Below are 17,085 nucleotides of genomic sequence, written 5' to 3' on the forward strand. Positions count from 1 at the left end.
TACTCTGTCGCCAGATATCTGTCACAGATCGTCGCCTATCCTGCATTACGGAGTGGGCCATCCTCCGACAACCATGTTCTGTGATGAGACACGGACATCAGACGCTTTGTCACGCCTACTGCTGGGTCCTGAAGCCTCGTTCCATAGATACTCACGACCGTGGCAAATGATCATGTGACCAGCTTTTTCGTTTCAGAGACATTCATTCCCAGGCGCAGGGCCATAGCGGTCCATCGTTTGTCAAAGTCGCTTATTGTTTTTGTTGTGGATTTCAGTCGGAAGACTGGTCTGATGCAGTTCTCCATGCTACTCTGTCCTGTGTAACCTTCATCATCTCCAAATCCTTCTGAATCTGCTTACTGTATTCATCTTTTGGTCTTTCCTGCAATTTTCACTACCCAGATTTCCCTCCAGTATTAAATTAGTGATTCGTTGAAAACTCAGGATGGTGCTATCATCCTATTCCTTCTTCTAGTCAGGTTGTGCAACTAATTTTTCTCCCCAGTACATTATGTCCTCATTAGTTACATAATCAGTCCATCTCATTTTCAGTATACTCCTGGTGCACCACATTTCAAAAGCTGCTATTCTCTTCTCGTCTAAACTGTTTATCGTCCATATTTCTTTTCCATACATGGCTACATTACAGACAAATACCTCCAGAAAAGATTTCGTAATACTTAACTCTATCTTCAAAGTTAACAAACCTCTCTTCAGAAAATCTTTTCTTGCCATTGCCAGTCTACATTTATTAATATCCTCTCTAGTTCGGCCATCATCAGTTATTTTGTTGCCCAAACAACAAACCTCATCTACTATTTTAAGTTTCTCGTTTCCTAATCTAATTCCCTCAGCGTCACCTGATTTAATTCGTTCCATTATCCTCGTTTTGCGTTTATTGATGTTAATCTTATATGCTCTTTTCAAGACACTGTCCATTCCGTTCAATTGCTCTTCCGTGTCTTTTGCTCTCTCTGACGGAAGTACAATGTCATCAACAAACCTCAAAGTTTTTATTTGTTCTGCCTGAACTTTAATTCCTACTTCAAATTTTCTTTTGTTTCCTTTACTGCTTGCTCATTTTACAGATTGAAGAACATCGACGGTAGGCTACAAACGCTATAAAGTTAGGATTGCCTTTCCTTAATCTATCTTCTAAGAAAAATCATAGGGTTAGTATTCCTCCCGTGTTCCTAGATTTCTCCGGAATCCAAACAGATCTTTCCCGAGGTCGACTTCTACCAGCTTTTCCTTTCTTCTGCAAACAATTCGTGTTAGTATGTTGCAACCATACCTTGTTAAACAAATAGTTTGGTAATGTTCACACCTGTCGGCAACTGCTTTCTTTAGAATTGGAATTATTACATTCTTCTTGAAGTCTGTCTCATATATCAGACATACCAGATGACGAGTTTTGTCATGGCTGTCTCTTCCAAGGTTTTCAGTTATTATGACGGAATGTCGTCTTTTTATACCGGGGCCTTGTTTTCGACTGAGGTGTTTCAGTGCTCTGTCAAATTTTTCTCGCAGTACCATATATCCCATCTCCATCTACGCAACGGCCACTTACGTCAGTCGATTTCCCCGTTTGAGGCCCATTCGTCGCTGGGATGATTCCCTATGCGTGCGACGAATTTTCATTGAGCTGTACGGAATTCTTCATATATTTTAGAAGAACACAATATGTTTACGTTTCTCATCCGATTCCCAGTTTATTTCTGTTGTGTACATCATCTCCGGTTGTCTTCTTGTCCCTTTAATTTGTCTATAGTCAGTAGCTTCTACCTATGCAACTAGCGCCTGAATTTTCGTGTTGTGCGACGCCCCGTATCCTCATATAAGTTACTGGCACGCCTGTCTGAAACAGTTCCCTAGACGGAGGAGGAGGAGGATATTAGAGTTTAACGTCCCGTCGACAACGAGGTCATTAGAGACGGAGCGCAAGCTCGTGTTAGAGAAGGACGGGGAAGGAAATCGGCCGTGCCCTTTCAAAGGAACCATCCCGGCATTTGCCTGAAGAGTTCCCTAGACGTGGCACCATTTCATGCAGTTAGCCTGTCACAAAGGACCTTGGTACGTTCAGAGTCACTCACAGTGAGCGGTGTTTCCAGCTCGCAGGTGACTACCGAGATGCAGCCGAAAGGTGGATCCACCAGCGTTATGTGTTCGGAAATATTTTATCAGGGGAATCCGCCCATATATATTCCAGGGTAATTGTTGGGGTATGCATAATGCTTCGTGGATAATGTTTAGTATTGATCCACCGCCAACATTATCTGAGATTTCGCCCAGATGATGGATCCACTAGCGTTACGTATTCGGAAATATTTATTGAGGCGTATCCACCGCATATACTCCAGGGTAACGGTTGGTGTGGGTACATCTATACAATAATTCACGGATAACGTTTATTGTGGATCCAGCCTGTGTGTGATCCGAGGTATTATCCTAAAGGTAAATCCTTTTATTTTAGGTTCGGTGTTGCAAGAACCACCGCCGTCACGCCGCCGACGACGATGATAGCTCAGGTGTCAGTGGAGTGAGGGAGAGAGATTGCGGGAGGCCCCTAATTGGCATCTAAGACACAAAATGGCGTGACTGTGCTCTGATAAGTGTGTGAGTATGTTTACAGCAGAATAACATCAACATCCTACCTCCCTGCAGTAATCCACTTACGTGCGTGTCTGTTTTTGCAATTGTTTGCAGAGACCATGACCATGTTTAGGTCTATGTATCGGAGTTGGATGGTGTAAACAGAAACAGAAAGCCACATCTGGTAAGAAAGGATATACATATGGACAAATATAGAATCTACGGAAAAGCTTCACAAGATCAGTAAAATTCTGTTGCAGCATTTTCCTGCTGGATATCTGTATTTATACTTAAGAATGTAGTGGAAATGCGTCAATTCACAGGATGACTGGTTCGGAATTTTACCTGTCGTGCTGCATGAATGGGTCTGTGTTCGAACTCGTATCCATAGACAAATCAAATGGTTCAAATGGCTCTCAGTACTATGGGACTTAACATCTGCGCTCATCAGTCTCCTAGAACTTAGAACTACTTAAACCTAACTAACCTAAGGACATCACCCACATCCATGCCCGAGGCAGTATTCGAACCTGCGACCGTAGCGGTCTCGCGGTTCCGGACTGAAGCGCCTAGAACCGCTCGGTCACCACGGCCGGCTATCCATAGACATATTGGTGGCCATTGTAAAGTTTTGTCACCTGTACTGGAGAAAAGCTAAGTTGGTATGTGGGGTTCTTGTAGTGGTGGAGGAGCTGAGAGTTGTGATGATGCATGTTGTCATTCTGGAAACAGTTTATTGCAGTTTGGATGTATTTTGACAGATATTTTGATGCGGTTTGGGAACGTTTTGATACAATGTCAACCTCCCAGATATTCAAGACTGAGAAAAGCTGCACTCAGTTTTAATTATTCATCTGTAAACTATGTGGGGATTCGTAACACCTACTGCAACAAATACGGTGTAAGTATTACACAGAAGCACTGTATTAAATCAGGCGCAACATATTCCCCCCCCCTTCCCCTCCCCGTCCCCCACCCAGGACCATCGAATTCAGATACTACCGAATAGGAGCTGGTTATCGCAAACAATGTTTTTCCAACAAGTATTGGGCAAAAGGAACCGATATATTGAACAGTCTTGCACTGAAAGACTTTAAACCATTCCCTATTAAGTAAATGACTCCTCTAAGTACAGTTAATGTGTTATGTGTACGAATGTTCCTGACGTCTCGGATGTTCTGGCGCCACTTTAGACAGGGGTCTAGTGTAGTAATGGAGCAGAGCTGGATCTACCTCAATGGACCGCTTTTATTTTATTTTTATGTCGACTGTTCTATATTTAAACGAGCAATGCCATGACATTGCTGTGACACAGCACTTTGCTGCACTCTGTGCACCATGCCAGACACTTTGGTAAACAATTAGGCTGGGATGAACAGATAGTCCTCTATGTGTGATGCATGATTGTTCCTCCCAGCAGCCCATGACAGGGGTAGCAAGGCAGTGTGTGGTTTGATCACTCTACATAGAAAGCGACAGCCACCAGTCTTCAACACACTCCAGTTTTGTAAGAGCAATTTGCTGTTGAAAAATAACACCAAAACACACGAAGTCGCAAGGTGTCCATGACTACCATCGTGCCATCAGAGTTCTCAATCACTACCAGCCGTGACCTTGTAAGTAGGCTGTTTAGGTTTTTATGTTGATAACGCCATGTAGCGCTCTATATGAAAACCACTGACTGTGCTGTGTGAAGGCTGTGGTTGGTTTGCATTGTTGGAGTAATATCCGCCATTGAAGTGTTGGGCAGTTGGCTGTTAACAGCGCGTAGCGTTGCGCAGTTGGAGGTGAGCCGCCAGCAGTGGTGGATGTGGGGAGAGAAATGGCGGAGTTTTGAGAGCGGATGATCTGGACGTGTGTCCATCAGAGACAGTAAATTTGTAATATTGGATATCATGGACTGGTATATATTATGACTTTTGAACACTATTAAGGTAAATATATTGTTTGTTCTTTATCAAAATCTTTCATTTGCTAGCTACGCCTATCAGTAGTTAGTGCCTTCAGTAGTTTGAATCTTTTATTTAGCTGGCAGTAGTGGAGCTCGCTGTATTGCAGTAGTTTGAGTAACGAAGATTTTTGTGAGGTAAGTGATTTGTGAAAGGTATAGGTTAATGTTAGTCAGGGCCATTCTTTTGTAGGGATTATTGAAAGTCAGATTGCGTTGCGCTAAAAATATTGTATGTCAGTTTAGTGTTGATCAGAATAGGCATAGAGCGAAATGTCTGAGTACGTTCAGTTTTGCTCAGCTCTTTGAAAAGCAAATAATGTAAGAGGTTTATCAGCACAGTCATTCATTAAGTTTTCTAAGGGGACGTTTCAACCTGGAAGTCATACCCGATAGCTCACCACACCATGAGGCCAGGAGTAACACCATTGGAAGAATGGGATCTCTCCCCAGGTCGCTGTCACACTCGTCGACGATGTTCAAATGGCTCTGTACACTATGGGACTTAACATCTGAGGTCATCAGTCCCATAGAACTACTTAAACCTAACTAACCTAAGGACAGCACACACATCCATGCCCGAGGCAGGATTCGAACCTGCGACAGTAGCGGTCGCGCGGTTCCAGACTGAAGTGCCTAGAACCACTCGGTCACTCCGGCCGGCGTCGACGATGTTCATCCCGGCTAGCGAAGAGGAGCAATTCATCGCTGAACACAATGTGACGTCATGAAACCAGCAGTCCCTGCTCACCCAGTTATGACACCACTCAAAATGCAGTCATTCTTTTGTGGTGTTAATGCCAGCCTACACCTAGTCTGGTTGCTGCCAGTCCCCAACCAATGGTACCTTATGACATAAAACGTTGCAGGGAGTCCACTACTTGTTGTAGGATGGCAGGTGCAGATGTGAAGGGGTTAGGATGTAATGCTTCAAAAACAGTGATTCTTCCTTGTGGTTGTCGACCGGAGACTTGACGATCTTGCCTGCCCTCGTGTTCCCATGCAGTCCATTGTCATATCCGAATGCTCCAAAAAACTGGATACTGCACGATTTGTCTAGCTGCCCAAATGGAGACTCACAACGTTGCCTCTTTCATACTCAGTCAGGTGCCGCTAACGCTGTCTCAGATGAGTGTGCAGCATCTCCGTCTCCATCAGTGATCACCAACATCTGATGCCGTTCACGCCATTTATATACCCTATCTGTCTAGGTAACAACATTAGACACGAACGACAGTAATACACTCTGATAACCATTCTACCTGTCACAGAGAATTGCATCTCTAATAACTTACATACCTGCTGATGATGTATATGCATCACATCAGACTATGTGTTTCACTTCAAGCAGTGTATATACTATCAGCCAACTACATTGAGAAAACCTCAAAAGTTCGTATCGACATACCTTGCTATAAGCGACATCGATATGGGGAAGATCCCCATAGTGCGGCCGCCCATGAGGTAGCCATCACGCGTGTTCTGGCGTTTGGGGTCGAAGAAGGCGAAGTAGACGCCGATGAGCGCGGAAATGACGAGCGTGAGCGCGAACAGCAGATAGTCCACCCAGCCGAACTCTGCTGCCACGCCCTCCGGACGCGTCAAGTTGGCAGAAAACGCCGGGAACATGGCCCTGTAACCAAAAGACATTGCATAGTTAGGAAACATTTGCCAGAAAACGTACTCTTTCCAGCAAAGTGTAGGACCAATCCAATTAGATTGTCAGGCATGTTCCCGAACTACATTAGCATATTCGACAAAAAAATTAGTCAGCTCCATGAGATGTTAAGCTAACATCGTATGACAACATCGCTAGGTCTGATCATGCCCTCAATTTGGAGATTCTTCAATGCCACACCCAGCTGAAGCAGTTTATTAATGATAAGGTTACCAAATTGCAGGTATGTTGAGTTTTATATTTTATCCGCTTTGCAGTATTCCCAGATATTTATTATGGGATCAAGATGGGTAATTTAGCGGGCCCCTTGATGTGCGATATGACACCTGAGTGTTTGTCACACCACAAACGTATTCCTGCAGCCCTATGAACATGGATACTTCTTATCTTTGAAGACGACAGTCCTCATAGCACAGTCATCATGAAGATGTAGGAGAAAGGGCAAATTTGGTCACCGAGGAAGTTGAAACAAGCATCCTGCTTCATAGTTACATAAAAAACAAACAAATACTGTCTGAACAGGTCTTGAAGACTCAACAGTACTGACCAGCCGCCATGTCATTCTCAGCCCTTAGACATCACCGTATGTGAATACAGAGACGCATATAGTCAGCACACCACTCTCCTGGCCATTTTCAGTTATCGTGACAAGTGCCGCTACTTACCAGTCAAGTAGCTCCTCAATTGGCCTCACGAGGGCTGAGTGCACCCCGCTTGCTAACAGCACTCGGCAGACCCAGACCGTGACCCAAGAAGTGCAAGCCAAGCCGGAGAGTAACTTCGGTGATCCGACGGGAACCAGTGTTACCACTGCGGCAAGGCCATTAGCATTTCATGCTTACAAGCATGTCTAAAAGGACAGACAGTGTTGATCCACAGACATACGGGATGATTCGAAATCTATTCGCTGAATACGAATCCCTTTATATCAGACGTTTTAGGTGTAGACCTACTATATGAAAATCTGTGCGGCACTCCAAGTAATGTTGTGGGCATTAGGTGATGACTTCAGGGGACTATGGTATAAGTACAAAATGTGATCAAAAGTATCCAGACACCCCTGAAAACATACGTTTTTCATATTAAGTGCATTGTGCTGCCACCTACTGCCAGGTACTCCATATCAGCGACCTCAGTAGTCATTAGACATCGTGAGAGAGCAGAATGGGGTGCTCTGCAGAACTCACGGACTTTATCACTTGTGTCATACGTCTGTACGCGAGATTTCCACACTCCTAAACATCCCTAGGTCCACTGTTTCCGATGAGATAGTTAAGTGGAAACGTAAAGGGACACGTACAGCACAAAGCGTACAGGCCAACCTCGTCTGTTGACTGACAGACACGGCCGACAGTAGAAGAGGGTCGTAATGTGTAATAGGCAGACATCTATCCAGACCATCACACAGGAACTTCAAACTGCATCAGGATCCACTGCGAGTACTATGACAGTTAGACGGGAGGTGAGAAAACTTCGATTTGATGGTCGAGCAGCTGCTCGTAAGCCACGCATCACACTGGTAAATGCCAAACGACGCCTCGCTTGGTGTAAGGAACAGTGGAACAGTGGAAAAACGTTGTGTGGAGTGACGAATCATGGTGCACAATGTGGCGATCTGATGGCAGGGTGTGGGTATAGCGAATGCCCAGTAAAAGTCATCTACCAGCTTGTGCAGACAACAGTAAAATTCGGAGGCGGTGGTGTTATGGTGTGGTCGTGTTTTTCATGGAGGGGGCTCGCATCCTAGTTGTTTTGCGTGGCACTATCACAGCACAGGCCTACATTGATGTTTTAAGCACCTTCTTGCTCCCCACTCTTGAAGATGAATTCGGGGATGACGGTTGCATCTTTCAACACGATCGAGCACCTGTTTATAATGCGCGTCTGTGGCACAGTGGTTACACGACAGTAATATTCCTGTAATGGACTAGCCTGCACAGAGTCCTGATTGGAATCGTACAGAACACCTTTGGGATGTTTTGGAACGCCAACTTCGTGCCAGGCCTCACCGACCGACATCGATACCTCTCCTCAGTACAGTACTCCGTGAAGAATGGGCTGCCATTCCCCAAGAAATCTTCCAGCACCCGATTGAACGTATGCCTCCGAGAGTGGAAGCTGTCATCAAGGCTAAGGGTGGGCCAACACCATATTGAATTCCAGAATTACCGATGGGGGGCGCCACGAACTTGTATGTCATTTTCAGCCAGGTATCCGGACACTTACGATCACATAGTGTACGTACATAGTGTGTCATACACTGACTGAAAAAGAAATCGCCACACCAAGAAGTAGTTGTACGATGTAAACGAAAATTCGTAGCCGTGTTTCTACATCTGAAAGATGGTGTCTGTTCCAGTTTCGCGCCAGTCACATAATAGTGGCGCTAGTAGCGCCACTGCGAGGATGCAAATGAGGTTTCCTTTAAACACACGCTGTAACGGTCATGAGCGTTAGTTCCTTTTGAGACTGCACGTGGTGAATTGACGTTAGTAAACAAAACGTGTACGGCGACACAGGCGCCATATCAACACCTCACAGTTTGAATGGGGTCGTGTAACAGGGCTGCAAGAAGTTGGATTTTCCTTCTGCGATATTGCAGAAACACTTGGCAGGAATCTAGGCACTGGATATGATTACTGGCAGCTGTGGTCACGAAAATGTACGGTCGGAAGAAGATTGGGCTCCGGACGGTCACGTGACACTAACTAGAGGGAAGACCATCGTGTTTGACGTCGGGCTCTGGTGCATCCTATTGCATCTGCAGCAGCAGTTTGAGCAGCAGTTGGCACCACAACGACACAACAAACTGTTACAAATCGGTTACTTGAAGGACCGCTCCGAGCATCCCACTCACCACAAACAACCGCCATTTGCGATTCCAGTGGTGTCAGGCGAGAGCTCATTAGAGGGCAGGGTGGAGGCCTATTGCGTTTTCTAACGAAAGCTAGTTACGGCCGAGTGTTGGTTGGAAGGAGGCCACTTGAGGGCCCACAACCAACCTGTTTGCTTCCTAGACACACTGGACCTACACCTCGAGATATGGTCTGGAGTGCGATTAGGTATGGCAGCAGGAGCAGTCTCGTAGTTATCTCACCCTATTGCAAATTTGTATGTCAGTCTGATGATTCGACCTGTTGTGCTGCCATTTTTTCATGAACAGCATTCCAGAGGTGTTTTCCAACAGGATAACGCTCTCGGACATACCGCTGTTGCAACCCAACATGCTCTGCAGACCGTCGACGTGTTGCCTTGACCTGCTCGTTCACCACATCGACGGCAACTCCAGCGTTAGCTACAAGCTACATTAACCGTCCCTGTATTGACCGACCAAGTGCAACACGTACGGAACTCTACCCCACAAACAGACATCCGGCACCTGTACAACAAAACGCATGCACGTATGCGTGGTTGCATTCAACATCCTGGCGGCTACACCGGTTATTAATGTACCAGCATTTCACATTTGCAGTGGCTTATTTCGCGCTTACATTAACCTGTGATCTAGCAATGTTAATCATTTACATTTGTTACCTAGACAAACGTATTCCCGAGATTTCATTACTTCTCATTCATTATCTTTAGGTGTTGCGATTTTTTCCGTCAGTGTATGAGAGAGTGGGTCGGTGTAGGGAGCTTGCACGGATACCCGAAGTGGTCAAAGCGATCGCTCGTGGCAAGCGGGAAATCCAGGCCCGGGATCCGGTCCGGCACAAATTTTCGCATGTCACTACTGGGTAATACACTGAAGCGCCAAAGAAACTGGTATAGGTATGCGCATTCAAATGCAGAGATAAGTAAACAGGCAGAATATGGGGCTGCGGTGACAAGTGTCTGTCTGTTTGTCTGTCTGGAGCAGTTGTTAGATCGGTTACTGCTGCTACAATGGCAGGTTATCAACATTTAAGTGAGTTTGAACGTGGTGTTATAGTCGGCGCCGGCCAGTGTGGCCGAGCGGTTCTAGGCGCTTCAGTCTGAAACCACGCGACCGCTACGGTCGCAGGTTCGAATCCTGCCTCGGGCACGGATGTATGTGATGTCCTTAGGTTAGTTAGGTTTAAGTAGTTCTAAGTTCTAGAAGACTGATGACCTCAGATGTTAACTCCCATAGTGCTCAGAGCCATTTGAACCATTTTTTGTTATTGTCGGCGCACGAGCGATGGGACACAGCATCTCCAAGGTAGCGATGAAGTGGGGATTTTCCCGTATGACAATTTCACGAATGTGTGTGTGTGTGTGTGTGTGTGTGTGTGTGTGTGTGTGTTGGTGTGTGTGTGTCTCTGTGTCTGTGTGAATTCCTAAGGGACTTAAACTGCTGAGGTCATCGGTCCCTAGACTTACACTCTACTTAAACTAGCTTAAACTAACTTATGCTAAGAACAACACACACACCCATGCCCGAGGGAGGACTCAAACCTCCGGCGGGAGGGGCTTCGCATTCCGTGACATGGTGCCTCAAACCGCACGGCCACACCGCGCGGCTTTCACGAGTGTACCGTGAATATCACGAATCCGGTAAAACATTAAATCTCCGACATCGCTGCCGCAGGTAAAAGATCCTACAAGAACGGGACCAACGACTACGTTTAACGTGACAGAATGCAGTCCTTCCGCAAACTGCTCCAGATTTCTGTGCTGGGCCTTCAACAATGCGAACCATTCAACGAAACATCATCGATACGGGCTTTCTGGGCCGAAGGCCCACTCGTGTACTCTTGATGACTGCACTGCACAAAGCTTTATGCCTCGCCTGGGCCTGCCAACACCGACATTGGACTGTTGATGTCTCGAAACATGCTGGCTGATCGGACGAGTCCCGTTTCAGATTGTATCGAGTGGATGGACGTGTACGGCTATGGAGGCAACCTCATGAATCCATGGATCCTGCATGTCAGCAGGGGCTGTTCAAACTGGTGAAGGCTCTATAATGGTGTAGGATGTGTGCAGTTGCGGTCATATGGGACACCTGATACGTCTAGATACGACTCTAACAGGTGACACGTACGTAAGCATCCTGTCTGATCACCTGCACCCATGGATGTCCATTGTGCATTCCGACGGAATTGGGCAATTCCAGCAGGACAATACGACACCCAAACGTCCAGAATTGTTACAGAGTGGCTCCAGAAACACTCTTCTGAGTTTAAACACCTCCGCTGGCCACCAAACTCCGCTGACATGAACATTACTGAGCACGTCTCGGATGCCTTGCGACATGCTGTTCAGCAGAGATCCCCACCCCCCCTTGTACTGTTACGGATTTATGGACAGACGTGCAGAATTCATGGTGTCAATTCCCTCCAGCACTACTTCACACATCAGTCGAGTCCATGACACGTCGTATTGTGGCACTTCTGCATGCTCGAGGGGGCCCTACACGATATTAGGCAGGTGTATCCATTTCTTTGGATCTTCAGTGTATATAATACATTTGAAAAACAACACTAAATGAACTTCTGTGTAGATCTGTAACTAATACAGCTGATGTCAAGAAAATAGCATTCAGACAATTAATTTCGAATTCTACTTCATGTTCACGCCGGCCGGTGTGGCCGAGCGGTTCTGGGCGCTTCAGTCTGGAACCGCGCGACCGCTACGATCGCAGGTTCGAATCCTGCCTCGGGCATGGATGTGTGTGATGTCCTTAGTTAGGTTTAAGTAGTTCTAAGTTCTAGGGGACTGATGACCTCAGCTGTAAGTCCCATAGTGCTCAGAGCCATTTCAACGATTTTTTTTTTTTTTTTCATGTTCACGACAACCTGAATGAGTGGGCCGAGTTAATCGTACGACCATCAACGGTCTGAACTGCAGACCTTGCACGCTGTGGATTATTCTCCACTTTTTGCCGGCGGTGTATTCGCAATCTTGAAGCAATTGAAAAGAGAAAAAATTGCGAATTTTTGGACTACGGTCGCCAGTCAGCTGCTGTCCAGTTGCTGTGTTTTTTGGTCCATTGAAGACTTGGAGCTTTATGTGCTACTGTCGGCAATAGTTTACTGCGAGGAACCGGACTCCAGATGCACATTGGCCCAGTTTCATTCGCAGTGTACACTCGGAAATTGATTGACATAACCTTGTATTCACTTCCTTCCTTCCTTTCCTGGATCCCGTATACGGCCAACGCTGGATTAGGACTGGTGTGGTACGTCTCCAACTCCCGCAGAGGACCAACCATACTTTCATATAGACTATTATTACGATGGCATCACCACTCCGAAAGGCATTTTAACAATCACATACGACCGCTAGGTCGACGAAAGATCTCTGCCCAAAGACTGTTGCACAGGTCACACCAATATTCAAGAAAGGTAGTAGGAGTGATCCACTAAATTACAGGCCTATATCATTAACGTCGACATGCAGCAGGATTTTGGAACAAATATTGTGTTCGAACATTATGAGGTACCTCGAAGAGAACGGTCCATTGACACACAGTCGGTAACACGGATGTAGAAAACATCGTTCTTTTGAAACACAACTAGCTCTTTACGCACACGAATTGTTAACTGCTGTTGACAAGGGATTTCAAATTGATCCCATACTTCTAGATTTCCAAAAGCCTTTGACACTGGGCCACACAAGAGGCTTGTGGTGAAATTGCGTGCATATGGAATATCGTCTCAGTTATGTGACTGGATTCGTGATTTCCTGTCAGAGAGGTACAGTTCGGAGTAATTGACGGAAAGTCATCGAGTAAAACAGAAGTGATTTATGGCGTTCCCCAAGGCATTGTTATACGTCCTCTACTGTTCCTCATCTCTGTAAGCGACTTAGGAGACAATCTGAACAGCCGTCTTAGGTTCTTTCCAGATGGTGCAGTCGTTTATCGTCTATTAAATTCATCAGAAGATCAAAACAAATTGCAAAACGATTTAGAAAGGATAGCTGAATCGCGCGAAAATTCGCAATTGACACTAAATAACGGAAAGTGTGAGGTGATGCACATGAGTGCTAAAAGGAATCCGTTAAACACACACAATAAATCAGTCACATCTAAAGTCGGTAAATTCAGCTAAATACCTAGGAATTACTATTACGAACAACTTAAATTGGAATGAACACACAGAAAATGTTATGGAGAAGGCAAACCAAAGACTGCGTTTTATTGACAGAATACAAAAAATGTAACAGATCTACTAAAGGGACTACGTACACTACACTTGGCCGTTCTCTTTAGGAGTACTGTTGCGTGATCTGGGATCCTTACCAGATAAGATTAACAGAGTACACCGAGAAAGTTGAAAAAAGAACAGCACGTTTTGTATAATCGCGAAGTAGAAGAGATATTGTCACGGACTTTATACAGGATTTAGGATGGACACCATTAAAACAAAGGCGTTTTTCGTTGCGGCGGAATCTTCTCACGAAATTTCGGTCACCAACTTTCTCCTCCAAATGGTAAAATATTTTATTGACGCCTATCTGTATAGGGTGAACCGATTATCATAATAAAATAAGGGGAACCAGAACTCTCACGGAAAGATATAGGCGTTCGTTTTTTCCGCGTGTTGTCGGGAGTGATATAATAATAGAGAATTATTGTGAAGGTGGTTCGATGAACCCTCTGCCAGGCACTTAAGTGTGATTTGCAGAGTATCCGTAAGGTGGTTCGATGAACCCTCTGCCAGGCACTTAAGTGTGATTTGCAGAGTATCCGTGTTACTGCCAGCGCGTTGATCGCATGGTCAAATGGGACACAGTTTTTCAAAGTGTTGGCATATCATGTATCTGAAACGGAATATGGGGACTAGTCCGGCATTTACGAAGTTAGATATGCAAAAGCCCCTAAAAACCATATCCAGGCTGGCTGGCACAGCGCAAAGTGGATATTACAAGGGAGCAGCGCGCATTCCCGTGTGCCGGAAATCGGGCGCCCAACGCACATGGCAATCTGGACTGACAGAGCAGCAATTTCTGTCGTGTTTAAAAACGATAGTCATTGGTAGTATGTGACAACGGTCTCCTGCCCCTGTCAGTAAGGATCTTACTGCTACCTTTGCTCTTACACCGTGTCACGTGGATCTGGGTAACTCTAGGTTATTAGCTGACCACAATGTGAGGCGCTGTATCACGCCTACCTTCTATGTAAGAAAGTAAAACGCTAATACCACAGTAAATTCAGAGATATATCGGTCGATTAAAATATTTGTAAATAAATCTGGCGAAGTATCTCTCACAATATGTAAGGTGTCAGGCAAATCCAACACCTTCCATGAAAATCCTGACATGACAGCAAATCTGGCAATATGTCACATAGCTCCAAATAAATCCTGACATTAAATTAACCAAAGTAATGCGATCAACGAGTAAACAAATGGAATACCACATACTAACACAAGAACGACTAAATGCATGTCACACCTTCACACCATGAAACAGACGCAGTTCCGAGGGGAGAAACGAGAACAAAAGCCGAGAGCAGAGCCGTGTAGGCTAGAAGGCCCTACGATAAGAGCGGGACAATGAGACACCCACATCGCCCGCCGACCGCCAGGAAGTCCATCCCCCAGTCCATGTTAAAAGACAGAGCCCTCCAGAAGAAGACGGCGAGCTGTGTGTGGAGCTGCGCCGCCCGCCGCCCCTGATGCTGCTTAACCACCGATAAGGTAATGAACGAACGCGATGCCGCATAAGAGCGCATAAGGCTTCACTCAGAACTGCAGAAGTCTCATCTGTTACACCCGCTTTTTACGTAATACTAGTGTCGATCGTCAGTTAAAAACTTCGTGGTATTCACATTTGCTACTTGAAGTTAAAATCTGAAACACGATGATTTTTCTGTTGTATGATTATTGAAAAGCCACATCAGCCACTGTAGTTTTCGACAAGTTAAATAAGTAATTAAAGATAATTGAGGGTCACTGTAGACCATATTTGATAGTATTCCCTTTTATGAAACTTAATTTTAACCTAGGTTATAGATGTGATATGGCATAGGTCATCCTTCGATCCATTATAGAACTTGGAAACCCATTCAGGGAATATTCGTTCACATTTTTGTTGAACGCAGTTGGTTTTTATCATCCTGTATTAAAATATTTCCTTTTATCAATAGTACAATTTATAACAAATGTTTTGTGCGTAGAATAAAAATTCTAATGGTAAACTTAACTGCTTTTTAGACGTTATTTTACCAGCTAACTAAAAATAGGAAAGCCTTGAACCCCTTCCACTAAATTTAGTTAGTATTAAGATTCTTTTACAGGGAGTGCAGTGGAGCTGACGCTGAAATCATTAAGTATTTGATTATATCATCGCTACTCTCACTGAACTCTTCTGAACTCTACATGTCATGTGTGGTCTGGTGTCTCCTTACCAGCAACAGGTCAAAGGTTCAAACTAGTCAATTCCCTAAAAAACACGCTCAGAGCGTCGTTGCGCGAAAGTGGTAGGGAGACACGACTTACAACAAACAGACACCACGCAGGATGTTAGAAATATCACCGCATCTTCAGTAGCGGGTCAGGTGTAGTGAGGATTATTCCTTCGTACATCGAAGCTGTTTGGTTCAGGCTGTAAGGATATTTTCGTGATGGTGATACCAGTTTCTAGGGACGATGGGAAAAGGGAAATGTTTCATTTTAATACAGGAAACACTGTTCTGGAAACGACCATGTCAAAAATTGCGAAGCCAAACATGTTGTAGGAAAGTTCTTCCAGTGCAATACGGGACGCAATCAGATTATTTATTGTGTAGATATTTTATAGGTAAAAAACCGCCTAAGGTGCTTCCACTATCTGTTACGTCCATTGAATATCCTCAAGTGACAAGTGGCTGTCGCCTTGTGGCATTCTCTGTTACACATGAAAACCATTTCAATTGCATGTGGTTTTTATGCCATGTCTCGTGATAGAATCAGGTTACGGGCTATGAAATATCCTCTCATCCGAGCGACTTGACGCGTAATTTCCTATTACAAAAGCCGCGCGTGGTAGCCGCGTGGTCTGGGTTGTCTTGTCACGGTCCGCGCGACTTCTCCCGTCGGAGATTCGAGTCCTCCCTCGGGCATGTGTGTGTGTGTGTGTGTGTGTGTGTGTGTGTGTGTGTGTGTGTGTCATCTTTAGCGTAAATTAGTTTAATTTGGATTAAGTAGTGTGTAAGCTTAGGGACCGATGACCGCTGTAATTTGGTCCCATAAGATCTAACCACAAATTTCGAGTTCGTTATTAGAAAGGACAGAGTTCGTACGAGGCTATATCTGGGGTTTCTCAAAGAAGCGTGATAGGCCGTCTGCTGTTCTTAATCTATGTAAACGACGTAAAAGAGAATTTGAGCAGTCCTCTCAGACTGTTTGCAGATGATGCTGTCGTTTTCCGTGTAGTAAGTCATCGGAAGACCGATATCAATTACAAAAGGATTTACATAAGATATGCATATGTCGAGGAAGTGGCAACTGGTCCCAAAGAACAAAAAGTGTGAAGTCATGCATACAACTAATAAAACGAAAACTTTGCACGACGAATAATACGACTTTAAAGGTTGCTAGTTCGACTAAATATTCAGGGATTACAATTACAAACAACTTAAACTGGAACCGTCACATAGAAAATATTGGGGGGAAGACGAAGAAGACTCCACGTTTATTGTCGGAATACTTAGAAGGTGCAATAAAGTTATTAAAGACCCTGTCTACGCTACCCTTGTCCCATGCCACTGCCGAGCACTTGGAAGTGAAATGCAGAGTAGTTCAAATGGTTCTGAGCACTATGGGACTCAACTGCTGAGGTCATTAGTCCCCTAGAACTGAGAACTAGTTAAACCCAACTAACCTAAGGACATCACAAACATCCATGCCCGAGGTAGGATTCGATCCTGCGCCCGTAGCGGTCTTGCGGTTCCAGACTGCAGCGCCTTTAACCGCACGGC

At 45.0% G+C, this 17,085-nt stretch overlaps 1 protein-coding gene across 1 annotated transcript in view; it reads right to left on the reverse strand.

The window, feature by feature from the left end:
• LOC124606785 (sodium-coupled monocarboxylate transporter 2-like) overlaps positions 1-17,085 on the reverse strand; it is a 237,205-nt gene that overhangs the window by 137,959 nt on the left and 82,161 nt on the right. Inside the window, exon 2 of the mRNA XM_047138848.1 lies at positions 5,949-6,173. Coding sequence (XP_046994804.1) covers positions 5,949-6,169 — 221 coding nt within the window. The 5' untranslated portion in view covers positions 6,170-6,173. The remainder of the gene's footprint in view (positions 1-5,948; positions 6,174-17,085) is intronic.

Source organism: Schistocerca americana, chromosome 3 (assembly GCF_021461395.2).
Source record: "Schistocerca americana isolate TAMUIC-IGC-003095 chromosome 3, iqSchAmer2.1, whole genome shotgun sequence".
In the NCBI taxonomy this organism is placed as follows: domain Eukaryota; kingdom Metazoa; phylum Arthropoda; class Insecta; order Orthoptera; family Acrididae; genus Schistocerca; species Schistocerca americana.